Genomic DNA, 26,743 nt, shown 5'->3' with positions numbered 1-26,743 from the left:
TACATGTTCTTGTAGAAGTTATTTTTATTTTTTTATTTATTTGAGAGACAGGCAGAGGAAGTGGGAGAGCAGACTCTTCACAGAGCAGTAAGCCCAGGACCCTGGGAACATGACCTGAATCAAAGGCAGACACTTGACTGAGCCACTCAGGTGCTCCAGAAGTTTTTCATCAACAAATGCAGAAGTGTCTGTGTTGGGACTAAGTGCCAACCAGCTGTTAGTCCTACACCCTAGCCCTTTGCATTATTCATCTACAAACCATCCCATGTAACTATCTTGGCCAACTTAAAATTCTTGTACAAATGCAGAATTTGTCTTCTCATAAACCATACCCTTTGTCATTCTTTCCTTTTGATACTCATGTTTTGCCTTCTGTGTGTTGCAAGGTTCACTTCTTTAAGTTTCAGCTTTCCATTCTATTTTCAATGGTAACTGCATACTTTCTCAAAGCTCCTAATAACCAAGAAGTTTTAACATTTGAGTGTCTCCAGGATGGCTTCTTAAAGAATCAAAAAACAGTTTATGCCATCATGGACTCACTGTTTTTTCACTAGCTTCAGAATGTCTTTCAGTTAGAAGTCGGTCTTAAACTCGTGCCTTACATTCAGGACCACTCTATCACAGTGCTGTCCAAAAAAAACTGATGGAAATGTTCTGTATCTGTGTTGTCCAGTAGGTTGGCCACTCAGCATATGTGTCTATTGAGCACTAAATATAACTAGTCTAACTGAGGAACTGCATTTTCATTTAAATATCTATGTAGGGGCGCCTGGGTGGCTCAGTGGGTTAAAGCCTCTGCCTTCGGCTCGGGTCATGATCCCAGGGTCCTGGGATTGAGCCCTGCATCAGGTTCTCTGCTCCGCAGGGAGCCTGCTTCCTCTCTCTCTCTGCCTGCCTCTCTGCCTACTTGTGATCTCTGTCAAATAAATAAATAAAATCTTTAAAAATAAATATCTATGTATAGCTAGTGGTCCCTACTGGACACCAACTTGCAAGTCAGCTCTTCTTATACCCCAACTTGGATACTCTGTCTGCCCCATTCAGTCTGCTATACGCAGGCCTAATTTATCCTCCTTATTTACATTTTTCAAAATCTGATTTAGACCTTTCCCAGCAGCTCATCAGTTGTAATTATGAATTCACCAAACACATTAATTTTGAAATTGACCAGAAAATGTTTTTTCTTCCCTACTATGTGATTTATATCCATAACCTAGTTTATAAAGTTGGGAGGTGGGACTCCTGTTTTCTGTATATATAAATACAAAATTCCAATTTCGTGGAACTAAATCTAAGTAAGAATTTGAGAATAAGGGGCACCTGGGTGCCTCAGTCATTAGGCGTCTGCCTTCAGCTCAGGTCATGATCCCAGAATCCTGGGATGGAGCCCCACATCAGGCTCCCAGCTGGATGGGAAGCCTACTTCTCCCTTTACCACCCCCACCCCTGCTTGTGTTCCCTCTCTCCCTGTCAAATAAAAATTTTAAATACATAAATATATTTATATTTATACATATATATATATTTGAAGATAAACCTTAGTTCATGGACTAATTTTCTGTTATTCTGAATCACATAAAGCATGTGATTCAACTCATTAAGCATGTCATTCTATTTAGATTTAAAAAAAAAACAGTTGGGTAAAAATATGACTTTATTTTCATACGGGTAATTTTTCTACAGGGTCAACATTTTCTTCTCAAAAATAAAAGAAGAAACTCAAAGCTTAGAACTGGATCACTTGGCCCTTTCTCTTCTTATCTCCTCCCAGTTCAAAATGCTTGCATCTCTTAATGGCCAGCATCCTCTTGGACCTGCAGTTAGGTTCAACACATTCAAGCCTCAGCACAATCTTCTTTGTGGTTTTAGCCTTCTTCCGGAAAATTGGCTTTGTCTGCCCACCATAGCCACTCTGCTTCCGATCATAGCGCCTCTTTCCTTGGGCATAAAGGGAATCCTTGCCCTTCTTATACTGGGTCACTTTGTGAGGCTGATGCTTTCCACACTTCTTACAGAAAGTCCTTCGGGTTTTAGGAACGTTGACCATTTCTGCAGCAGCGCAGTCTGCAGGATGAAAATGTAAAACATTTGAAGTTAAAGTAGCAAACTTCAAACATTTTTAATAAAGTGCTTTAAAAATATAGGAAAACATTACACATGTCAGTAATGTGTAAACCCACCAAATACTCCTTTTACCTATGACTCAATACAAAAGTGCACACCTTTTTGTGATGTCCAGAATATTTATGGAAAGAGACTCACTTAAAAGCAGCATAGGGGCGCCCAACAGCCAGTTCCCCGTACAAAGTGGGTTCCTTTGGAGCTTAATTTACTGTGGCCGTCCCAAAAAGCGTAGTGGGGTTTATCTGATTTTCTTTCTCAGACCCTCTCACACCCTTCTCCTCCATGTTCTAGCTCCCGGGTATGCCCGGTTCAGTGCCTGGTTTCAGTCAGTAGCTCCAGCTACCGCCCGCTTCCGTTCCTTCTCCGGGAACCGGAGCTGTCTGGTTTCACTTTCCCCTCCGAAGCACCATCACCCGTGAGCAGCGTTCACGGCTGACGTGTCCCTGAGTAAGTATCTCCCGGCCCACTGGCCGTCATTCGTAAGCCCCTTTCCGAGGGGAGAAGCCCGTTAACTCTGCCAAGGCAGCGGGTCTCGCCCTCCAGTTCCTACAACGGCCTGGTCCATCTCCAGATTCTGAGCACTGGAGGTTCCTGCTGAGACCGCTACACTCCACTCTTCGCTTACCGGGAAACGGCAACTACGATCCTCGCCTCGCTCCGCTCTCGCCTAACAGGAAAGGGAGGATGAAGCGGAAGTAGGAACTGAGCGTGAGCGACAGTGCTACGGACCAATAGGCAGCAGGCAGCGCCGGCCCGTCGTCTCCGGACGCCTCCGGGAATCTCCAACCAGCGGCCCAGGGGGCGGGCCGGAGGGGTGTGGGCCGGAGGACCGCGGCGCTCCGAGGGCCAGTCGCGGGTTGTCAGAACGGTCGCTGCCAGAGTGGGGCGAGGCTGCGTCGCTGGGTCTTGGCGGTCTGGGGCCCGCGTAAGGATGAGAGCGCAAAGGACGCAGGGCCACTGGAGGCGCAGGTAACCAAGCGGGGTGCGGTGGGGCCGCGGCGGGACTTCTTCCGGGACCGGTGCTGAATGGAGAGGACCGAGGCAACGCCGAGCCGCGGCTCCTAGCGGCGGGGCCGCTACCCGAGCTGCAGCTGCCAGGCGAGGATGTGTGGAGCCCGGGCGGCGCGGGGGAACTGAGACCCTTCGGGCCCCTGGACCCCCGGGGCCCGGGATGAGTTAGCTGGGGCAGCCGCGGGGGCCAGTTCTGACTGCTACAGGCCAAGGTGACGGCCACCACCCGCCCGCCCCTTCTGTGCAGAAGCCGCTAGCTCCTTTTTGCGCCCGTCCGCGCTCCCTGCTCTGGAGACCATGAGGTTCCGCATCTATAAGCGGAAGGTGCTGATCCTGACGCTCGTGGTGGCCGCCTGCGGCTTCGTCCTCTGGAGCAGCAATGGGCGACAAAGGAAGAGCGAGGCCCTCGCCCCGCCGCTGCTGGACGCCGAGCCCGCGCGAGGTGCGGGCGGCCGGGGCGGGGACCATTCTGCTGTGTCGGTGGGCATCCGCCGGGTCTCCAACGAGTCGGCGGCTCCTCTGGTCCCCGCAGCCCCGCAGCCCGAGGCAGACAACCTGACGCTGCGGTACAGGTCCCTGGTGTACCAGCTGAACTTTGACCAGACGCTGAGGAATGTAGATAAGGCCGGCTCCTGGGCGCCTCGAGAGCTGGTGCTGGTGGTCCAGGTGCATAACCGGCCCGATTACCTCAGACTGCTGCTGGACTCACTCCGAAAAGCCCAGGGTATTGACAACGTCCTCGTTATCTTTAGCCATGACTTCTGGTCGACAGAGATCAATCAGCTAATCGCTGGGGTGGATTTCTGTCCGGTTCTGCAGGTGTTCTTTCCTTTCAGCATTCAGTTGTACCCCAACGAGTTTCCAGGCAGCGACCCCAGAGATTGCCCCAGAGATCTGGAGAAGAATGCAGCTTTGAAGATGGGATGCATTAATGCTGAGTATCCCGACTCCTTTGGCCATTATAGAGAGGCTAAGTTCTCCCAAACCAAACACCATTGGTGGTGGAAGCTGCATTTTGTATGGGAAAGGGTAAAAGTTCTTCGAGACTATACTGGCCTCATACTTTTCCTAGAGGAAGATCACTACTTAGCCCCAGACTTTTACCATGTCTTCAAAAAGATGTGGAAGTTAAAGCAGGAGGAGTGTCCTGAGTGTGATGTTCTCTCCCTGGGGACCTATACGGCCGTTCGAAGTTTCCATGGCATTGCTGACAAGGTAGATGTGAAAACTTGGAAATCCACAGAGCACAATATGGGTCTAGCCTTGACCCGGGATGCATATCAGAAGCTGATTGAGTGCACAGACACTTTCTGTACTTATGATGATTATAACTGGGACTGGACTCTTCAATATTTAACTGTATCTTGTCTTCCAAAATTCTGGAAAGTGCTGGTTCCTCAAGTTCCTAGGATATTTCATGCTGGAGACTGTGGTATGCACCACAAGAAAACCTGTAGACCATCCACCCAGAGTGCCCAAATTGAGTCACTCTTAAATAATAACAAACAGTACTTGTTTCCAGAAACTCTAATTATCAGTGAAAAATTTATGGCAGCCATTTCCCCACCTAGGAAAAATGGAGGGTGGGGAGATATTAGGGACCATGAACTCTGTAAAAGTTATAGAAGACTGCAGTGAAAAATCACAATTACAAAAGCAAAAGTCACAGTCTTCTATTTTTGATATTTGTCCAAACAGAATATACCATTGAGTAAAAGAGTTTAGGAACTGGTTTCTGCTTTAATACAGAAAAAAAATTCTTGTAAAAGATGTCCAAATATAGTAATCTTTTCCTTCTATGTCTGATTAAAATTTAAACACCAGTTTTCATTTTGGGAGTTGGGTTTTAAAGTTCAATCTCGATCTGCTAAAGGTAATCATTATTAATTGGTAAAAGAAAAGGGGAAATTTTATTTAAGTTGCATCTATTAATCTTTTTATCTGGAACTTTGTACACTTTTCCACTTTCAAAACTTATTTTAAGTACAGCAGACTTTATTTAAAATTGTCATAGCGGTAAAAAGTATTACAATGGAATTATTAGTATTAATGGAACAAGCCCAGTTTCACTCTTGACACTGTTACTAGGAAGGGATTGCTTCACTGGTTTTATAATACAAAAGTTATGTTTGTTAAACGCCCTATCAGAACAGACATTTTCAGTATTACAGATTCCTGTATTATTGTGTTAAGATTTGCCTGTGCTTTGGAGCCTTCATAGAACACACTTTCTTTTGGAATGTATTTGATTGATAAGAAAGTTTAAACACTGTTTTCACCTCAATGTAGAAGTACAGTGGGTTTTTTTTTCTTTTAGTGCTGCCAAAATAAAATACTCATTTTTGCATAAAAACGTTCATAATTATTTTGCAGAATAAATTTTGTTTACTCTTTACACCAAAATTCAGTGAAGGCATTCTAATTTTTAAAGTTTACATTACATCTTCGTGTGTACTGTTTGTACATCATATAACTGAGTTTGAAATAAAACCCCACTCTTGACAATGCATTCCCTTTAGAAGACACTGGCTTTCAAATTACCCAAGCATAGATAATGAACAATAAAAAGCTGCTGTGTAAGTGAAATACAGCCTAAATTGTTTTCGAAAGCCAGAAATGATAGAAAGTTCAGTCATGCCAAAGTGAAACATGTTCCAGTGCCAGCTTTATTTTAACTGAAATCATACTTTTTAAAAGGATAGACACAGTAAATAATAGGAAACATGCTTAAAATTTATTCCTTATTTCTTGTGGAAGTTTCTCTTAATCGTATATAATTGCATTCAACCAGAAGTTACACAGAAACTAATTTCTGTGTATTAGGACAACATTTCATTCTAAGAAGATGGTGTATTAAATGGACAATTTTGAAATTACTTCATCAAATTAAGAGTCATATTATGTTTGAGAAATGCATGTGGTTGTTAAATATGGAAAAAATAGTTCTCTTGCTTTATGAGCTACCTTTATATTACCCTCACAGCCCAGTTTGGTTCCAGATTTTATAGGGTGTTATGTCAATCAGGATGAATTGTCATGCTTTGTACTAGCTTTTGGTGCTCTGATTTGATTTTCAGCAGTTAAGAGGACTAAAAAAATTAATGTCCAGGACTAAGGTAGGCCTGAAGTTTGATTTTTAATCAGAAAAAGATCACTGATAAACTAGATCATGGTTTTGGGGTCAGCAATTAGATCAACAAATATTTTCCCTTCTACATTTTCATTCATGCTGTACTAAAAATTTTTGTGAGAAAAAAATCTCTTTGGATTTTCTCCTGGCCTCCAATATAAATGTTAATAACTTAACCACTGTTAAGATGAATTAGCTATTGCTCTCTTTTAGATATTACAAGCAAAACTAACTAGAAAACACTGGCTCTTTGGTTTCTTTTCATGTAATATATTGAAGACAATTTGCTATGGGAGCAAATTCCCAGATTTTTTAGTTTTCTAAAATTCATAAATGTCAGGGTGCCTAGCTGGCTCAGTTGGTGGGGTATATGATTCTTGATCTCAGGGTTGTAAGTTCAAGCCCTATGTTTGGGTAGAGAGATTACTTAAAAGCTTTTAAAAAAATTCAAAATGTATTTATAAAACCAAGAAATGTTTTAATACTGTAATAGTAACTTCCAGAAACATCTTTTAAGAAGTTGAATTTTAAAGGCATTACTATATAATCTGTATAACTATATATACCCGCGTGTGTGGGGCACACATAAAATACAGAGTTGAAGCAAAAATACTAAATTTCATTCAGTGTATCTGTATCATAATGGGATGGTTAATATTGGTTAGTAAAGTTCTAAGAATGTTTCAAGCATAAATAATCATATTTAGTGAAACATAAATGCATAGTTTTGAGATTCTACCCCTCCCCCCCATACTGATTAATTTCTAGTTAATTGCATTCTTAAGAATTACGTTTTGTAACAGACACAACTTAGTGAATATTTACTTTGAAACTTTATTAAAGTAATGGTAAACAAAAGAAGCCAAAAACAAGCAAATATATACAGGTTGTTTTAAAACTAAATGATTAACTCGCCATTAGAAAAAAATATATCTATCAGAGCAATCACAAAAGTCTCCATAATTAAGGAAGCTGTATAAACTCTACATACAAAAAAACAATCTCCAGTTTCCCCATGAGACTCAAAACTGCAAATTTTAATTTTATACTTTCTTGAGTACTTTAAGATAGTAGTTAACAGAAAGATAATGTTTTAAAACCAAACACTTTTTACTCTTATAAACTCTAAAATTATACAGAATCAGTCCAAGTCATATAGCAGAGAATTATGAAAACTGAATGCGCATTGAGTCACATGATCTTTAATAAACTGCACACTACCGTCCTGCATATTGGTTTCTTTTACGTTGTTAAGACCAGATAAATTGTGAACTGAAGCTCTGTTTAGTAATGAAGATAGGTCATCTCCATCTGATTCTTTCTCTTCTGTTATCACTGGCTCTTCTAAGTCCTCTTTTTCCTCATTTGAGTAAGCAGGACTTTTTTCTTTTATAAATTCAGGTTCCATTTTTGACTCAGGTTGCTGAGACTTTTCAAATAGCAAGTGTGAAACATCAGGAGCCCCTCGTAGGCACGCAACTGAACCACAACTGTCTGTCTCTAGTACTTTAACTTCTAGAGATGAATCAGAATCAGTTGTTGAGGTAGTAGGATATTCTATATTTTCTTTATCAGTTAGATGACTTCCTTCATTGCCTTTTTCTTCCTTTTCATGAAGCTTTTCAGAGTTACTACATTCTTGCAACTATGTCAAGAGAAACAACAAATTAAGAATCTTTGAAAAAAAACAGAAAATTAAATTGTACTCTCTGGATTTTTTTTTTTTTTTGTAAGTTGTGAAGAAATAATGCTTACAGATATGCAGATAGGCGTCCGGGCTTTCTGCCTCAAAGTCATCTTCTAAATGCTGCTAGTTCTCTTTAGCAATGCAGACAGTGCAAACCTGGCATTAATTCTTGAGTAATTCCTTTCAATGACCCCTTACCTCCTTCAGAATAAAATATTCCTGGCCTACAAACCCTTTGACATGGCCTACAAAACCATTTAGTATTCATTCTTATAAGGGCATTCTTGAATTTCTTTTTCCTGAATTTTTGTGATTCTTTAGAGCTACTCTCCTCCCCAATTCATATGTAGATCAATTGTGCTAGTTACTAAATTATTTGTGTCCAATATTGAAGACTAAGAATAACCAGACTTAAGGTTCAACTAGAAAGAATGAACAAAATGAATAACATAGCTCCTTCCCATGGTTTGAGAGTCAATAAGACTTCTTTGTCCCCGGATTCGTACTCAAACTTCCCACATGTTAGTTTCCCTCTTCCTCACTGGACAGTTATTTCGGGGTTAAATGAGATATGTGAAAATGAATCACAAAGTGTTTGGCCCATAGGAAAATACAGGCAAAAAAGTCTCTACTCCTCTTAAGTTTTCCCAACCATTATGTACATTTAATTTAAAGTTACGACATCAAGAAATCAAAAATTAAGTTATCTGTCAGGCTTTAACCTTGTCCTAAATCACTACAAAGGCAACCAAATCCTTACCTTTGCATGAATTTGAACCTTACTATCAGTAACCTGAAGAACTTCAATTAATGGTGGGGTTAAGGACATTGTCTGATTAAGTGGAGGGCTCAGGACTTCTTCAAGAACCTCATCAACATTTTCTTCATTGACAAACAGCCTTTCCTAAAATAAAAAGAGAAAAAATATTCTGCTTTATATGTCATTTTTTTGACAGTGTTGATCTAAAAACAGCTCATACAAGTTATTACACACTTCAGGATTATGCTTTTAAAATGTTTAATGTTACTCCTATGCTGTCGTGGTAGAAGAAAACAGTATTGTACAGAGCAGTAAGAGTAGCAAGAGTATATACATATATCAGAAAAGATCCAAAAAGAAAAAAGTTTAGTTCCTTCTTTAAGTCTCTATTAATAATCTGAGTTAATCTTACTTACATATGGTATTTTCCTTTCCTTTTTTTCTCTTAGTATTTATAAGAATAATATCACCTTTAGAAAAAAAAAATCACCTCTAGAGCTATAAATGCAGTCGAAGCTATAAAATGTAATTTAATTTTAGAATACTTCCCAATGAGAGAGCTAAGAAATATATATGATAGGATTTATTCAAATTTTGTGTGACCAGTTTGCCTTTTAGTTCTTGGCCAGATAAGAGTCAAATATAATATTTGAGAGAAGTATATTCTGTTTTTGTGATTGAGATAATCCATTGTGACAGTAGCATATAACTATTTATAAGAATGAGGTAGATTTCAAGAGCCTGACATGGAAAGATTTCCAAACTATAATTAGGGAATGCATAAATCACTTTCACCAGAATCCCAAACACAAAGCAACTTGTGCATATTCATGTCAAGTAAATACAGGTATATAGTTACAGTGTTGAAGGGAAAACCATTTTTAAAATGCATAAAATCAGTTTGATGTTGCCCAAAATAAAAGTACTTTCATAAAAACAAATTTCCAAATAAACAGTTCATTATTTGGTCCAAATAGGAGAGCAAAATCAAGAAAGAGCCTAGTTTTAAAGTTCCCTTACATTAAACAGTATTTAAACTTAAGAACACCTACCATGAACACTGGGTACACAAAAATCTTGTATTTGGAGTAATTTCCTTGCTATTATTTTAAAGTTCCAGAATAACTGTATTATAGAAACGTTCCCCAATTAAAAGCATTTCTAAGGTTCCTGCCTCTGGTAAAGACACATTAATTGCACAAAAATACCCAAATACTTTTAGTATATAAATATGTAAGTTATATAATATATATAATGGAAATGGTTATGATTAAAACAAAGTGCATAAACTCACTTTATTCTAATGACTGATTTTATTCTAAAATAAACTGAATTTAGTGGTCCTAAAGCTCTAGGAAAATGTCCAGTGAATATTTAGGCTTTTATAAATCTATTTTGTACTTATGTGTAAAATAACAATTCTGACCTTGACAGTCACAAATCACTCTATTTTCATATGATGCATATAATATAATCATCATATAGTACATGTCTACCCATCCATTACTCTTGTGATTTTAAGAAATTTTACTTTAATGCTTAGACTCTAGTCCAGCAAAATGTAAAGAAAAATAACTGAATATTATGGCTTCATCAGCTTTAGCAAATGTGATTAACGAAGTAATTATAAATCCATTTCAAGCATCAAAGATATAAAACACAGTTGCCCTAATCCCATTTTGTTCTAGTTTCTTTGCTAAAATAATGTTAGCCTTCTAGAAAATCAGATTAAAATAATAGTCTTTAGTATTCTCTCAACTGCCTATTCATAAAACTTTCTTCCCAATTGTTATTTTTACATTTATTAAAACAATTATGGGGCACCTGGCGGCTCAGTTGGAGGAGCATGCAACTCTATCTCTGGAGTGAGTTCAAGCCCCACCACAGGGTAGAGGGGCAGAGATTATGTATATAAACTTTAAAAATAAATAGATAAATACAACAATTACAGGAAACTGACTGCCCTTTCCTAAATTTCCCCCTGCTGATGACAGTCAATTTCATATTATATTCTCACAAAGTATCTTACCTTGCCCTGGCTATTTATTTTACCATTTTCGGAGAGTTTCAAATTAACCACTTCTCACAGAAGTTACCCCTCATAAAATGTAACTTATCAGCAAATATCCAGGAAAAATCACAGGAAGAAATGAAAATTTCTGGCAAGTTAAAGCCCAAGGCTAAACTTAATTTTCAATACATAATCCTTGCAACTAGTTTTATTTCTGGGAATTTAACCCTTGATTTGTTAAATAAAAGCTTTAAAAAAAATTACATGTTACACTAATACATATCTCAATGAAAACCACCAATTGTTAATTTAGGAGTTTAAAAAGTTCCTTAGAACTTAAAATTTTACAGTTTAAAAAAAAAATTATCAGTAGGGGCACCTGATTGGCTCAGCCAGTTGAGGAACCCAATCTTAGATTTCATTCCTATCATGGTCTCTGGTCCTGGGATGAACCCAGTGTATGCTCCCACTCAGTAGGGGAATCTGCTTCTCTCTCCCTCACCACCTGCCCCTCCCCCCACACAAGTCAGTAAATAAAATAAAATCTTTTTTTTTAATTGTCTATAATACTGGAGTACTGAATCTGAAATTCAAGAACCTCAATAACCCAAAAAGTATAGCAGCAACTACAATCGAACACACTATTCATGGAAATTATGTCCTAAGTAAACTAGGTATTGCTCAGCCCCAAGTTCGAGGACTTGCCCACAAGAGGTAACAAATACAGTTGCTCTTTCAACAACAGGGAGGGTTAGGGGAACACCCCAGCCCCAGTTGAAAAATCCACCTACAACTTTTGACCCCTCTAAAGCTTAACCATTAACAGCCTCTTGTTGACTGGAAGCCTTACTTGTAACATAAACAGTCCATTAACTCATATTTTGTATGGTGTATTATATACTGTATTCTTATAAACTAGAGAAAATATTTTTAAGAAAATCATAAAAGAAAATACATTTATAATATCATACTGTACATATCAAAAAGATCACTTATGATCTGAGCCACTGGGTGGCTCAGTGGGTTAAACCTCTGCCTTCAGCTCAGGTCATGATCTCAGGGTCCAGGGATCGGATCGCAGCCCCACATCGGGCTCTCTGCTCAGCGGGGAGCCTGCTTCCTCCTCTTTCTCTGCCTGCCTCTCTGCCTACTTGTGATCTCTGTCAATAAATAAAATCCTTAAAAAAAAAAAGATCATTTATAAGTTGATCCAGGTAGTTCCAACCTGTGTTATTCAAGGTAAGAGCAAATTTTAAAAGTGGGATAGAATTATTCAAATATAAAAGTCTTGGGGCGCCTGGGTGGCTTAGTTGGTTAAGCGTCTGCCTTCGGTTCAGGTCGGTTCATGGGTCCTGGGATGAGCCCCACATAGGGCTCCCTGCTGGGGGGTTGCGGAGCTTACTCTGCCTCTGCCTCTCCCCCTGCTCGTGCTCTAACAAATAAATAAATACCATCTTTAAAAATATATACGAGTCTAGAAAGAACTGTTACCTGCAAAGAATCCTTGTTTAAACCATAATACCATTCTCTCCAATGTCCATGGCATTCTGGAGATTTGGCCAGTTCTATCACTGCATTGTTCGAAGAAACACTAGCCACTGGTTCTTTGGTGCTCAATTTATTCTCCGGAGCAAATTGCAAAAAGAAGGAATAGTAAACTAAGCCTTGGGTGGAGAAGCCCAGTTTGAACCCGAAGGGACTCACATCCCCTTGAAGACTTTGCGGTTGGATCTGAGGCACTTGAATCAACAGAGTCAGGGATTCTTCATCCTGATTACACTGCAAAGGAGGACACAAAGGTTCCTTGCCGCGGGTCCCGGGACCACCCATGGCTCGATCGGAGGGCTCCCGGCCCGCGCCTTCCCCGAGTACTCGAGTCTCAGCTCCGAGATCTCCACGCGCACTCTCTCTTCCTGCAGCCGACCCTCTGTCAAGACCCCCAGATGAAGTACCAGGGGAGACTCCTCCACCGTCCTCAGGTGGGTTCCCCGCTACCGAGGGCGGCTCCTCTTCGATGCCCGTTGTGCACACCGCTTGCTCGTCCAAGTCCCGCTCGTCGGGCTCGAAGACGAGCTGCTCCGCAGCGGCGGCGGGCGTGGTGATCAAGGCGTCCGCAGCCCCGGGATCCGGCCCACCGTTCCCGGCACAACCCCCTGCCGGGCCCACCTCCCCCTCGCGAGCGGAAGCGCAGGCCGCGCCGTCAGTTCCGGACGTGTAGACGGACTCTTCCGGCGCCACGGCAGGTTCCTGGCGCGCAGAGGGCAGCGCCACGGGCAGCGTGACCACCAGCTGTCGCCGGGCCTTGTTGAACTGCGCCTTGCCGCGGCTGTCGTCCACCGGGTACGGGAGCGAGAGCCGCAGCCGGTAGTCGGGTTTTCTTGAGTCGAGGCACAGCCGCTTTCCCGTCACCTCCAGCGCCGCCTGCTCAGCCGAGCGCAACAGCGGCAGCTCGATGGTGACCACAAGCTCCCGGGGCACCGGGCTGGGGGCCGAGTCCCGGGAGCAGCGGTAATCCTGGAGGTCCACGTGGTGGCGCTGCACCACGCTGTAACGAGGCTCGGTGGGGGCGGGCTCAAGGACCGCCTCCGGAGGGGAGGGCGCCAGGGGTCGCGGGACCACTGAGTTCCCGGCCACCGCCGGGCACCGGTAGGGGTAGGGGAAATCAGGGAGAGGGCTCTCCGGCTCCCCCTCAGGCCGGGCCGGTACGCCCCCGGGGAGGGGTGTGCGCAACACGGCGGCCTCCGGGGTCCCCTTGTACTTGATCTTCAGGGTCTTGGCATTCCTGTGGTCCAGCTTCACGCCGAACTGCTTCTCGATGGCCTCCAGTGCCGTGGCGTCCAGCATCTGGCGGAAGCGCTCGTGGCGCCTGGCCAGCGCGAGCGCTTCTGGGTGGAAGACCACGTCGTAGACCGTGTAGCGGGTGCCTCGGCCCCCCGCGTACTCGCGGCCGGGAGCCAGGCTGTAGGGCAGGGACCACTGGCTGCCGGCCGCCGCGCCCCTGGGGCCGGGTTGGCTGCTGGGCGCGCCCACCAGCGCGTTGCTGCACACGTTCACGAAGCAGCGACGCGCCCCGTCGAGGCTGGTGCGCAGTACGTGACCCGGCTGCGGGTGCACGAACCGCACGTCCACTCCGCGCTCACGCTCCAGCGCGGTGATCTCCTCTTCGTAGCGCCGTCGGTTCTCCGGGTCCGTGAGCTCCTCGGCGTATTGGGTGAACATTCGCCGGAACTCCGGGTCCTGAAAGGCTGAGGTGAGCCGCTGGACCTCCTCTCCGCTCAGGTCCAAGTCCTCCAGCGGCGAAGAGGCTGTCGCCTTGGCCATGCTGCCGCCGGGGCTCCAGCCCTCCGGCCGGGGGAGAGCGAACCGAGACAAGATGGGTGGGACGCGCGTAGAGTCGCTGGTCTGCCCAGAGTGGGGCGGCCCAGTTCGGTAACCGCCGGAGAACTGAGCCTGGAGCAGCGCGTGGTCGTTGCCATAGTGACACAGCCGACAGCCTGGAGGAGGGGCTGGAATTGGAGTGGGCTGGCGGAAATGCCACAAATAACTTTCTTATTTCAAATCAACCAATTACACCACATACTACCTTTTTAGATTCCTGTGCCATGGTGCAATTACGTCTGCAGAATAACTATCATAATGTAATTTCCAGCATTTATGTACATTATCTTATTCACGAGCTGTAATTCAATTTTAAGCTTATCCACATGTTTTACTTTACCAAACCAACATGTCAGTTTTCTAGACATTTCACCATAAGGTTTGCCCTATACCACCTCACATTTGGGGCAAGAGCTATGGGCAGGCTATTCATAAATAATGATCAGTAAGCATACAGGACTTGTTTTTTAAGTTTATTATTTATTTTTCTATTTAGTAATCTCTACTCTCAACCTGACACTTAGCACCCTGAGATCAAGAGTCGCATGCTCCTTTGACTGAGCCAGCCAGGCCCCCCAGGACTTTAATAATAAAAATGCAAATATAAGATCCCACAGATTACCTATCAAAATAACAAAGACTGTTTTTACAATTACTGTTCTTTGCGGTGGTAGTAAAGCCTTTCTAGACAGTAGTTTGGTAGCTATATCAAAAGCCTTTAGAAGGTACATATGCTTTTCATCCAGCAATTCTCAGTCTAAGAGTGTGCTCAAGGCAACATTTCCCATGATTCTAAAGATTTGGGAAGAATCCAAGAATCCTGCAGTGGGACTGGGTGAGCAGATTTTACTATGGCTGTACAGGGGGATTTTGTGCATTCAAAAGTGATGTTATAGAACAGTATTTATTGACTAAGGGAGTTATTAACTGGTAGTTGTTCAATCCAGTGATTGTTTTTCTTTTCTCATTTTGTTGAAACTTTCACCAACATTTAACACAGTTGATTTGGGATTACCTCAGTGACAGGACACTTTCCAGATTTCTCTCCTACCTCAGACACTTGACACTCTACTGTCTGTTTTGCAGGTGTTTATCTCTGTTCCACCTCAAAGTGGAAATGCCTCAAGACAGGGACCCTATCTCTTCTCCAATCACATTCTCTCCTTCACAAATATTTTTACACTCACAAATACCAGATTTCTATATCAGGTTCTAAATTCCAAACTTGTATATCTAGTTGCCCATTTGAGGTCTCTATTTCAATGATTTAATGCTTATGTCCATCAGGTTTGAAATGACCAAAAATCTTAACTCCTTTCCCAACTTCTCCCCTCATCTTATGATCTCTTGGCCATATTCAAAACAGTTGAGTCCCCCGCCTTGAAACATACTTTACTCTTGCTTTGAAGAACTCCATGCTCTCCCATTTTCCTCCTCCTTTGCTTGTTCTTTCCTGCCTGTCCTCTAATTTAGGAGTCACCCAAAGTCTGTTCATCAGCCTACTTACTGAATTGTCCTAGATGATCCTAATCAAGCTCACAGCTTTAAATGCCATCTAAGTTTAAATTCATTCTTTCAACATATTTATTGTACACTGCTGCACCCACTACTTGGGTAGGTAAGGCACTGTTCTAGGCATTGGATGGAACAAAACAAAATCATTGTGTCCCAAGGATGTGAAGCAACTGGCACTCTCTGATACTGGAAGTAGCTATTGGGTCAATTACTTTGGAAAATTTCTGTTGGCTGTAATGTATATCTCATAACTAAGAAATTCTACTCCTAGATATATATCCAATAGAAACACATATCCCTATCAAAAGACACATACTAGAATTTGCTTATCTATAGTAGCACTGTTTAAATAGTGGAAATTACCCAAGTTTCCATCAATAGTAGAATGGACAAATAAAATGTGTATATCCACACAATGGACGTGAATGAACAATGTGGATAAATGTGACAAGGTTGTATGAAGGAAACAAGATGCAAAATAATACATACTGTATGATTCCATTCTACAATAGGCAAAGCTTGGCAAAATGAATCTCACTGCTAGAAATCAGGCTAGTGATTATCCTTTTGAGGGGGAGTGGAATGTTGTGATTGGAGGGGAGCAGGAGTGAGATTCTGGGGTGAGGGGTAGTATTCTGATTCTTAATCTTGGTATTACTAACAGGATGTGCAGTTTGTGAAAACTCATTGAGCTGTACCCTGATGATAGGGGATATGTATGTATGTATCTTACACTTCAATTTAAAAGTTCTTGAAAGTACTTGTCAAAAAAAAAAATCCTTGCCTTCATGGACTTCATGTGGGATGAGACTAGTGACTCCAAAATTTTATCTCCATTCACACCTCACACTTAACCTCTGAGCTCTAGGTTCATGCCACTACCTACCAGATACCTCCACCTGGATGCGTGATAGGCATCTCTAAATTAAAAAAAAAAAAAAAAAAAAAAAAATTTAAGATTTTAAATAAGCCCCAGTGTGGGGCTCAAACTCACAACCCCAAGATCAAGATTCACACATTCTACTGACTGAATGCTAGCCAGGCACCCCTCCAAACAGAAATCTTGATTTCTTTTCCCTCTCAAACCTGTTATACCCCCAGTCTCAGTAAATAGTACAGTCTACCCAGGTGCTTCAACCTGAAACCTAAGTATAATCCTTGATTCCCCTTACCCCATCCTGCATCGGTCTTCAGTTACCCAGGCCTGCGGTCTCTTCTTACGCACCCCGAATACATCCCCTTCTTTCCATTTCTGGTCTGAGCTCCTGCATCATCTCCATTGCAGACTAATGCAGTACTTTCCTGACCGGTCTCTTCAGCTCTTCCCTCATTACAGTCTCTTCTTCACACAGTAACCTCAGTGATCTTGAAAGCCAGATCTGCTGAATGCTTTTCAGTAGCCCCACATCCAAATTCCTTACTTGTGTCTCCAAGGACATCATGCCTTGATCCCCAGTGCTCTCCACACTCACACCCTGGATCATTACACCTTGGCCTCCCCGGCAGAACACCCATCTCTCCTGTATAGCCTGTGCTGCCTGTTGAATCTGGTGGGGGGGGGGGGCTCCCCTGCATAGAAAACACAGGAATATGCACAGGGTCAAGACAGAAACACTCTGTTTTAATTTTATCCTGCCTGCTCTGAGCAGTCCCACCACTTTAAGAGGACATAGTAAATTTCACAAGAGATTTTGGTAATTGATTGGGACCCAAGTCATCTTACTTAATAGGTATATTTGATAGAACACCAGAATGAGTTCCTGTGCTTATAAGGCAGAGAAAGCAATTCATGGGCACAACCCAGCGTGTAATCATGTCTTCCTTAATGCAGACTGATTTAAACCACCGGTGATTGGAAAGTCAGGATGCTTTACCTAAAAATTCAAATTTCTCTAGAATGGCCAGCTGGGCTCAGCTTCCCACATAGCTACGACTGGCTGGAACAGACAGCACCAGGTGCAGCCGTTAGGTGCACCTGCGTGTTCCAGTCGCACTTCCTGTGGTTTCCCCCATGAGACCAAGTGTTATTTTTCTCACGGCAGAGAAATCTTTCCCACCCCTGTCTTCTGGTGTGATCTACCTGGCCCCTGTTCTAAGGCGCAGTGCCTCAGACCCAGATTTCTGGCAGCGAGGTCAACCAGCTGATGAAGCACCAAAGTCAGGGAGCACACCACCTCTCTGCTTCTCACCCCCCAAAGAGAAGCCCAGGATGCCCTTTCAGTGCTGCTCCTCCGCTGCCCCATCTTTCAGACTTCTGCTTTGCATTTCTGCTTTGCATTTCCGGATGATGCGGATTCCCACCTGGTTTTGATTCCGGTCTTATTCTAACACTTACTGTCTGGTTCTGGCAACTTACCTGCTCATAGTTACCTGCCTTGCTTCGTTTCACTTCACCTTGCTAAGTCACCCTGTCTTTCTAGGCACTAAATGTAAAAAGATCTCAAAAAGCATATCTTATAGAAACAATGAAATGAATGCGGGAACACTTGATAGGAGTTTCCATTTATAACTTCCTACCTGCCATCGTTCAGATTTAGCTCTGGTTCTCATAACTGAACCAACAGCCTTGCAGTGTTTATTTCACTACCTCTTTCAAGGCCCAAATTATAAATTTTCCAAGCAATACAGCTTTTGAACTTATGCCTTAATTTCATCTCTAACTTTCTCTAAGGTCTTCTTGAAATTAAAGCTAAATCTTGCTCTTCTAACATCAGGCCTCTACTAACATTCTCCCAAAATTTTCCATCTTCAAACCACTTCTCAAATTGCCACTTCACCCTTAACTTAATTCGCTTCTCACTACATTCAGATTAAGTCTCATTGAGAAATTTTCCCTTCAATGTGTCGTTTTTATTTTTTATCAGTCTCTCTTCCCCCAAAGTCTAACCTTCTTTCAAAGAAATGTCTTCCATTCCAGGCTTTTTGTAATATTAAGATTACTCCTTCTTGAGGTGCCTGGGTGGCTCAGTGGTTAAAGCTTCTGCCTTCAGCTCAGGTCATGATCCCAGAGGCCTGGGATCGAGCCCCACATTGGGCTCTCTGCTCAGTAAGGAGCTTGCTTCCCCCTTTCTTTCTGCCTGCCTCTCTACCTACTTGTGATTTCTGTCTGTCAAATAAACAAATAAAATCTTTTAAGAAAAAAAGATTACTCCTACATTTGAAATATTCTTTTTACCCCGACTTCCTGTTTGTCACTCACATTCATTTCTAGGCTATTATTGCAATGCTGTAAACTAAAAGTAAGGGGATGGTATTAAGTGATCACATCCAAATAACAAAACCTGCTGCTTCAAAGTAACGTGTCTTCTAAATGTAAAGCCTACAGTGACCATGTGTTTTTAAATCTTCAGTGCACAGGCACCTGGGTGGCTCAGTTGGTTAAGCATCTGTCTTCGGCTTGGGTCATGATCCCAGGGTCCTGGATTGAGCCCCACATCAGACTCCCTGCTTAGTGGAAGCTTCTCCCTCTCCCACCTCTCCGCTTGTGTTCCCTCTGTTGCTGTCGCACCCTGTCAAATAAATCTTTTTTTTTTTAAGATTTTATTTATTCATTTGACAGACAGAGATCACAAGTAGGCAGAGAGGCAGGCAGAAAGAGAGGGGGAAGCAGGCTCCCCGCTGAGCAGAGAGCACGATGCGGGGCTCGATCCCAGACCCTGGGACCATGACCTGAGCCGAAGGCAGAGGCTTAACACACCGAGCCACCCAGGCCCCCCTAAATAAAATCTTAAAAAAAAATCTCCAGTGCCAAAATATAATTATGAAATGATTATCTTAGTAATATAAGTTTTCACTAGCATTAGAATAAATTCTGTGACTTGAAATTTAGTTGGAAGATTGCTAAATCTAACATTAGGACTCAAGTTAGACAAAATAAGGAATTTTAAATATTTGTATTTTCTTTAAAATGAATATTAGCATATGATTAGCCTAGAATAATGAAACCAGTTTTTAAGCATAAATCAGATATCTTCATGCATATTTTCATATTAAGACTATACAGAAAATATTTTTGCTGTAAAACTTTGTCAAGTGTACCATGTTTATTGTAACTTAACACCAAAATTTCATAAAATACAAATTTAAGAACATTCTAGCATTTATCATAATTTTATTGGAACTTATCAAAATCACATAAATATAAAATTAAGCAGAACTGATGGAATTTTCTTTCTTCAGATGCTCTTTAAGAATCTCAAAAACCTTGAAGTTTGCTGAAAATAGAAATTCATAAAATTAAACATGTTGGAAACCTAAGTTATTATACATTTCTAAGTACTTAATTTTAAAAATAGGTCATTACATGCATATTGTTCCAAATTCAAAAGGGGACAGAGTGAAAAATAAATCAGTCTCACACTCTATTTCTGTTCTGGGAACCAATTATTTGTCCTTATAAAGACAGTCTAATCATATATAAGCATCTATGGGGGGGGTACATGCTTTAAAAAGATATACAAGTGTTAGAATACAGTTCACACTATTTTACATCTTTTTTCAGTTGGTAATATATTTACCTATAATTTTTAAGACTAATCCCTTCCTTTAAGGTTTTGAAATTTAAATACATTTGAAAAGTTCTAAGAAGTACCCACATTTTTAAAAAAAGATTTGTTTACTTATTTGACAGCGATCACAAGTAGGGCCATGCCCAACATTTATGGTAGTAATTCCTTTGCAGCGAGAGAATTGGGCTACACATTTGGTTGTGCTTCCTAGCAGCTAAAGCAAAGGGAGTTCATTAGAAGATTCCTAGTCTCCCCTAGATAAACAGTTGCTTGGGATAGACACAGAATCCCCTTGGCCTGAGACCTGCTTAAAGTTCCCATATTGGTTTTCCTTGCAGAGTAAGTTTCACATCAAATTGCAGTTCAGTAAAAGTCATTCTAAAGGTGGACAAAATATGCTCCAGGCAGACAGCCCTTAGTAATCCTGGGTCACAAAATCAAATGCCCTCAGGGGCATCCAGGTGAGGACAGACAGCTGAGACACTGGAGGCAAGTGCTTACTCTTACCTAAGGGCATTCCAAATCAGTTATGGTGTTTTAGGATTCAACTTGGTCTAGGTAAAGTCAAACATACGTAGTTTGGGGCTTATAGAAGAGACTAGAAGATCTGTAACCTTAATGAGAGTATCTGTCTGGTTATATTCATTCCAAAAACCAAACAGTGTGTGGAATACAGTAAGAATCATATATATGTCAAATGAGTAAATCTAAGAGGAAAACTTAGAATATCTCATAAAGTGAATGGACTTAAATCTTCCATGAGTACTGAGTGGTAAGAACAATGCATAATTGTTTTTTTAAGAAATATAAAAAAGGGGCAACCTGGGTGATCCATTTGGTTAAGTTTCTGGCTCTTGGTTTCGACTCAGGTCATGATCTCAGGGTCCTGGGATCGAGCACCAAGTCAAGCTCTGTGCTCAGCCAGGAGTCTGCTTGAGGATTCTCTCTCTCCCTCCCTCTGCCCCTCCCCACCACATTCATGTGCGTGCATACCCCCTCTCTCTCAAATAAATACATCTTTTAAAAATACAGGAAACTTAATCATGGTTTCAGGGTTAGGAAGCAGATGTATTTTTTCCTTTTCAATTCTATACCTTGAGCATTGTTTGAAATTTTTATCATGTACTTGTATTCATTTCATTTAAATATGTTAATTACCAAAAAATAAAGACCAGTAAGCTGTGTGTTCAAGATTGCATTCTTTGATAAGAACCTGGGAGGCAGTTACTTGGTCACTTGTTCTTATCTGAAGGGGAAGCTGCTTTTTCAAAATATGATTAACTGAGAAATCACGTGTTAGGCTACCTGAATCCAAGAGAAATGGTGTCAATAATGCTTATTCCTGGGCCCTACAACTAGAAAATCATTTGATAAGGTTGGAGTGGGATTCCCCCCCCAATGCTGCCCAGGAGAGAGCACAAACACAGCCCCCCACTACCATAAATTACACAGCTAGATTTCCCACATTTGCGGAAATTGCAGGGGTCAGCACTTAGGGAGTGCAACAGATAAGCCTCACCTTGGGAAAACCACATTCATGATCATTTTATCTCCTCTGTCAGGGTGAAGTGAGAAACTTAACATTTTTAACAAGGTTCACAGAGGATTCTGATAAGGGTGGTCTAGAGATCACCCTTGGAAAACCACTACCCAGCCCCCTACATGGATTATTCATTATCCCCAAGACAACACCCCAACCCCAACCTCTCACCATCACTAACATCCCATGCCCTCCCCACACACTTCATTAATGCCAGTTTAAGGCCAACTGCCTAGGTTTTGAGAGTCAACCACGTGGACGGTGAGGCTGACCTCTCAGAACACAAACATCATCAGGAGTCAACCTGTGAGAGAACTAGCCCACCTCTGTGGCTGGCCCGAGACAGCCCTCAGAAAACAATTCTTAATCTCCGTTATCAAGTACATACAATTCTATGTCCCACAGTATGACCAGAAGTTCAGCCTGAAACATTTTCAAAGGACCATTACAGACATTTTTTAAAACCTCAACACACCTACAGGAAATCTGATTTTCAGCAATACAAAGCCAAAAGACAACTCCTCCTTGCTGTTTCTGGGGGTACACTTACCTATCTTCTACTATCTTGTTGGATGGATAAAATACTTTGAATGAAAATCCACTTCTTGGAAAAGAGCCCTTTGGAGAAAAAAAAAATGCCTGTGAATACTGAACTTTTATAAAAGAATTCCTATATTTAAGATCAAATTCCTTTGTCATGACTTAAAAATAAAGTTGTCAGATGTAACTAAAAAGTAATGAGAGGTGTGTTTTTTTTCCTGATCTTTATAGAGAAGATACTAATATAAAATGTTTCCACTCAAAGCAAGTCTTTCTAGTTGGCTAGAGAGTCTTATACTAACAGATGTAACTGGAAATGCTTAGGAGTAAGAAATACTCAGTGTAAGAGATAGTACCGTGTGATGCTATATCTGCACATAAGACACTTGAACATCACATTCAGGAAAGCTTTCCTGCCCCTCTCTGCAGTGAAAATCGGCACTGATGGTGCCCTGATGTGCCCCCAAAGCAACTGAGCAGTAGTACAACTGTGTCTACTAAACTCTAGGGCAGAGATGGTCTGTTCATTTCAGGCTCTGTGTCCCTGGCACTAGCTCAATGTCTGGCCCATCGCAGGCATTCCTTAGGGTGAGTAAGTATCAAGAAGGGATGAAGCAGGGTGCCTGGGAGGTTGTTAGTTGGGCATTTGACTCAATATTGGCTCAGGAAGTGATCTCCTGGGTGGTGGGATTGGGCTGGGGATTGGGCCCCACACTGGGCTCCGCACTCGGCGGGGAGCTGCTTGAAGATTCTCTCCCTCTGTCCCTCCCCCTACTCGTGCTCTCTTACCCTCCCTCTAAAATAAATAAATCTTTTTTAAAAAAGAAGAAGAAGAAGGGATGAAGCAATGTGAAAAGTTTTGGGTTTGCTCAAAAGGTATGAAGAAAAAAGGATATAATGTTGGTGTAAGAGATGGTTGTTTACTGGCTGACAGGAAGACGAAGTGGAAAAATTCAGAAATAAGGTGTTATCAAATAAAGCATTAACTATGAGAACAGCCAAAGAGTTAAATTTAAATAAAGAAATAGCCTCATTGTGAAAGAATATTGGAAAGTGAATAAAGATTCTAAAAAAACTTTCACAAGTTTTAAACCATGAAACCAAATACATTGTGCTCATCCTTAGAGCAGTTCTCAACCACAGATAATGTCATCCCTAGGGGACATTTGGCAAACATCCTAAGAGGTTTTTGTCTGTTGCAACTGGGGGCTGCCCTTGGCATGAAGGGATGAGAGGCTAGATGCTGCACAGTGCCCTACAATGCAAGTGACAGTGGCCCACAGTAAAAAAATGATTTGGTTCAAAATGTCAATAGTTCCATGGTTGAGAAACCCTCTCTTAGAGGGAGATGGACAAAATAAATGAATGTTTGAGGAAAGTGGTAACCAACAGTAAGTCATGATGTTTCTAGAAATGACCTAGATGAAACAAAAAAAAGTATTACAGTCACAAGAATCAAGGAAACATACAGATTAAAAATCACTAGTAAAGATATTTTGTTTCACATCAACAATGTTTATGCAGTACTTATTCCCAAAACTTGAAAAGGCAATCATACTTCTGTAGAAATTATATCTCAGTAAGAATTTCCATATTCATCAGGCTTACGCATTTCTGGGACTTGCACAAATTTCCAAAAATCAAAATCATTCACAAAGGACATTAATGTATTTAAAGAGAATGAGACAGAGGCTCTGAAAGCAATTCCCAGAAAGGGATCCCAAGGCAGTTAACTATGAAGGGGAAAATATGCATTTGGATTTATATGCTTTGGTGTACTTTTTTTTTTAAGTCACATTACTTTACCGTCATATGCTTTCCTGAATGCTGAAGAGCTTTCTGTATATACCAAATTAACTCAATGTTTCACTAATAGTACATTTTTAAACAACAATAATCTTACTAAATAAATATTTTTTAAGTTTAAAGAAATAACACTCTAATCTTGACAAACTATGACTATATAACATTAACTATGTTCTTACAGGGTTTATGCAGAGGCATTCTGTATTGGTGAGAGTAAAAGGATCATATTTGTCCGCGATGACAAGAAGATCAGGCACAGGGTACACTCTCAAAGCATAGTCATACGCCCAGTACACTGGGCAGACATAAAGAGGTAGAGGAGTCAGGTGACCTTGGGATAAGATAGTCTTTACAAACTAAAAAAGAATGGTATAAAACAAATGTCAGTTCATTTGTAAAAATTAAAATTGCCAACAAATCATTTTAAATTAAATATCATTTACCAAAAGGACTTAGAAAATTTGAGAAACAATTAGGGAAACTTTGAATCACAAAGCTTTAGGAAATACTAATATGAAATGAAACAAGGGGTGCCTAGGTGACTCAGTCCATTAAGTGTCTATCCTCGGCTCAGGTCATGATCTCAGGGTCCTGGGATGGAATGCCAGGTCAGACTCCCTGCTCAGTGCAGAGTATGATTCTCTTTCTCCCTCTGCCCCTCCCTACCACTCTTGCTCACTCGCTCTCAAATAAATAAAATCTTGGGGAGAAAATGAAATGGAATTAACTATCCTGTATTTTAGGAAAAATCTGTAAGTTTTCATTTAATACCGTATGTCATAAAAGCTACTCCCCCCCAGGACACCTGGGTGGCATTGGTTAAGCCGCTGCCTTTGGCTTGAATCATGATCCGGGGATCCTGGGAGCGAGTCCCGCATTGGGCTCCTTGCTGGGTGGGGAGACTCCTTCTCTCTCTGCCTCTGCCTGCTACTCTGCCTGCTTGTGCTCTCTCTCTCTATCTCTCTCTGACGAATAAATAAATAAATAAATAAATAAAATCTTTTTTTAAAAAAAAGCTACTACCCAGTCATATTGGAGCAAATGTATTTATAGCTGTATAATAAACTCAGCTACTAATTATAATTATGTTCATCTAAAAATAATTCCACAGCTTGAGTAATGCCAAGAATAGATAAACAGCCTACATAATCATTAATATTATAAAATAAATACTAAAAATGCTCTGTATGATCTACTTTCACATTTCTCAAAGTGGTACGGGGGGGTACATGAAACCAGGGATTAACAAGTTTATGTCAGGGAACCTTGAAGCTACAAGATAAACACCACACATCCTCCTAATGTGGACGTATCATTTAATGAATGTGAGGAATAGAAACATCTTTTTAAAACAAATATACATATATTTTGAAGGACAATGTAAGATTTATGAGTTTTAAAAGCAAAATAGGAAGCATCAAAGAAATTTCCTGTTCATTCTAGGTTTCCCTCTGCTCATTAGGCAGACTTCAGTAAGAAAGTTGAGAAACACTGACTTAGTAACAAAAATTAACTTACTGACCAAAGTATGTTCGGATTACTTTGAACCATAAATAAACATAAAAGGGCAAATTAAGTGACTTAACAAGATTTTATATAATGCAACTCTTAAGATAGTTTAATAAAGAAGACTCAACTTACATGATTAGGAATATCCAAATTGCTGCTCGGGAAACGGACACAGTTTCTGCACATTTTATTCACTAAGTCTTCACGAAAGACAATAATTTCTTGTGTACAATACTGAATTCTAAAATGAAAACAATAGTTGAATTTGACTTCCTCAGGAGAAAATATGATAAACATGAGATAGTTTAAAAGGCAAAATATTTCATGATACAAAGCCATTCTCCCTTCCCATTGTTTACTATAGCAGAAATGCAGCTAAAATATATTAATCCACTCATTCAACAGTAATCTATTGAGCTCTTCGTATGTGTCTGGCACCATTCTAGAGATGAAGGAACAAAACAAAAAGATCCCAGTCCTCAGGCAGTTTATATTCTAACGGGGGCAAGGCAGTCTGAGAAAATAAACAATAAACATAACTATATAAGGATATTGGGAAATAATTAAGTGTATGGGAAAAAGAAAAATGGGCTATTCGGGACCATCTGTGAGGAGAGAAGGGCCACAGGGCTGAGCTATGAAAAGGGATGATCAAAACTGGTAGGCTGGTAACAGAGTCTGATTTGAGCACAGACTTGAAGGAGGTGAGAGAGTCAATCAAGCAGATACGCAGAGGAAGAATGCCGTTCAGGTCGGGGGAGCAGGTATAGCAGAGGCCCCGAGATGGCATGTCTGAGGAACAGAGAGGAGGCTGTAGTGCCTGGAATAAATGAGGAAGAGAGGAAATCGGAGCGGGAACAGGAGGCTAGATCAGGCAGGGCCTGACTACTACTGCGAGGATGTGAGCTGTCACTGAATGGCAGGAGGGGGTCCTATCTTTCAGGATCAGTAAGGATGATGTGATGTGCCCGTGTGTCAAAGGATCACTCTGACACCTTGTTAAGAATAGACTAGAAAAGGAGGGCAGGGGGAAAAGCTCCAGAGCAACTAGTAACAGTAATCCAGGCTAGAGAAGATGGTAGAGGGTCACAGAGGAGGAGGTGGGGAGAAGCAGCCAGGTCCTGCATATACTTTGAAGTCTTCCTTCAAAATTTTCAAGGACTTCCTGAAAAACTACATGTGAGAGAAACCCAAAGTTCTTGGCCTGAGTGACTGGAAGGATAA

At 41.4% G+C, this 26,743-nt stretch overlaps 4 protein-coding genes across 7 annotated transcripts in view; 1 reads left to right on the top strand and 3 right to left on the bottom strand.

The window, feature by feature from the left end:
- Positions 1–1,636: 1,636 nt before the first annotated feature.
- Positions 1,637–2,880, bottom strand: RPL36AL (ribosomal protein L36a like). Its single transcript, XM_082735217.1, has 2 exons — positions 2,750–2,880; positions 1,637–2,064 (listed from the first exon to the last, which is right to left on the bottom strand). Exon 2 carries the CDS (start codon positions 2,045–2,047, stop codon positions 1,727–1,729), a length of 321 nt encoding a protein of 106 aa, XP_082591343.1. The 5' UTR covers positions 2,048–2,064; positions 2,750–2,880; the 3' UTR covers positions 1,637–1,726.
- A 552-nt stretch (positions 2,881–3,432) lies between these two features.
- On the top strand, positions 3,433–6,877 carry MGAT2 (alpha-1,6-mannosyl-glycoprotein 2-beta-N-acetylglucosaminyltransferase; the record flags this gene model as incomplete). The annotated part of the gene is made up of 1 exon (XM_082735216.1): positions 3,433–6,877. One exon carries the CDS (start codon positions 3,433–3,435, stop codon positions 4,771–4,773), a length of 1,341 nt encoding a protein of 446 aa, XP_082591342.1. The 3' UTR covers positions 4,774–6,877.
- A 202-nt stretch (positions 6,878–7,079) lies between these two features.
- Positions 7,080–14,727, bottom strand: DNAAF2 (dynein axonemal assembly factor 2). Of its 3 annotated transcripts, XM_082735212.1 has the most exons (4): positions 12,215–14,727; positions 8,713–8,856; positions 8,021–8,083; positions 7,828–7,910 (listed from the first exon to the last, which is right to left on the bottom strand). In XM_082735212.1, exons 1-3 carry the CDS (start codon positions 14,042–14,044, stop codon positions 8,066–8,068), a joined length of 1,992 nt encoding a protein of 663 aa, XP_082591338.1. In that variant the 5' UTR covers positions 14,045–14,727; the 3' UTR covers positions 7,828–7,910; positions 8,021–8,065. The 3 variants fall into 3 exon arrangements, with proteins under 3 accessions (XP_082591337.1, XP_082591339.1, XP_082591338.1); XM_082735211.1 differs by lacking the exon at positions 8,021–8,083 and having other exon boundaries at positions 7,080–7,910; XM_082735213.1 differs by lacking the exon at positions 12,215–14,727 and having other exon boundaries at positions 7,080–7,910; positions 8,713–8,843.
- A 4,983-nt stretch (positions 14,728–19,710) lies between these two features.
- POLE2 (DNA polymerase epsilon 2, accessory subunit) overlaps positions 19,711–26,743 on the bottom strand; it is a 28,450-nt gene continuing 21,417 nt past the window's right edge. For both annotated transcript variants that reach the window (XM_082735214.1, XM_082735215.1), the window contains exons 16-19: positions 25,652–25,760; positions 24,190–24,366; positions 22,215–22,282; positions 19,711–19,830 (exon numbers count right to left, since the gene is read on the bottom strand). In XM_082735214.1, coding sequence (XP_082591340.1) covers positions 19,812–19,830; positions 22,215–22,282; positions 24,190–24,366; positions 25,652–25,760 — 373 coding nt within the window. In that variant the 3' untranslated portion in view covers positions 19,711–19,811. The remainder of the gene's footprint in view (positions 19,831–22,214; positions 22,283–24,189; positions 24,367–25,651; positions 25,761–26,743) is intronic.

This window comes from Mustela nivalis (assembly GCF_964662115.1).
Source record: "Mustela nivalis genome assembly, chromosome: 6".
Taxonomy (NCBI): Eukaryota; Metazoa; Chordata; class Mammalia; order Carnivora; family Mustelidae; genus Mustela; species Mustela nivalis.
Note: the sequence above shows the minus strand (reverse complement) of the source record. Positions and strands in the feature narration are given on the sequence as shown.

What these genes read in the sequence shown, in the direction of transcription:
- RPL36AL (XM_082735217.1), bottom strand. Translation starts at nt 2,047, where the DNA reads ATGGTCAACGTTCCTAAAACCCGAAGGACTTTCTGTAAGAAGTGTGGA.
- DNAAF2 (XM_082735211.1), bottom strand. Translation starts at nt 14,044, where the DNA reads ATGGCCAAGGCGACAGCCTCTTCGCCGCTGGAGGACTTGGACCTGAGC. An exon ending in TAAACAAGGATTCTTTGCAG is followed by an intron (nt 8,857 to 12,214) that starts GTAACAGTTCTT and finishes TTTTTATTTTAG; the next exon opens with GAAAGGCTGTTTGTCAATGA. An exon ending in AGGTTCAAATTCATGCAAAG is followed by an intron (nt 7,911 to 8,712) that starts GTAAGGATTTGG and finishes CTCTTGACATAG; the next exon opens with TTGCAAGAATGTAGTAACTC.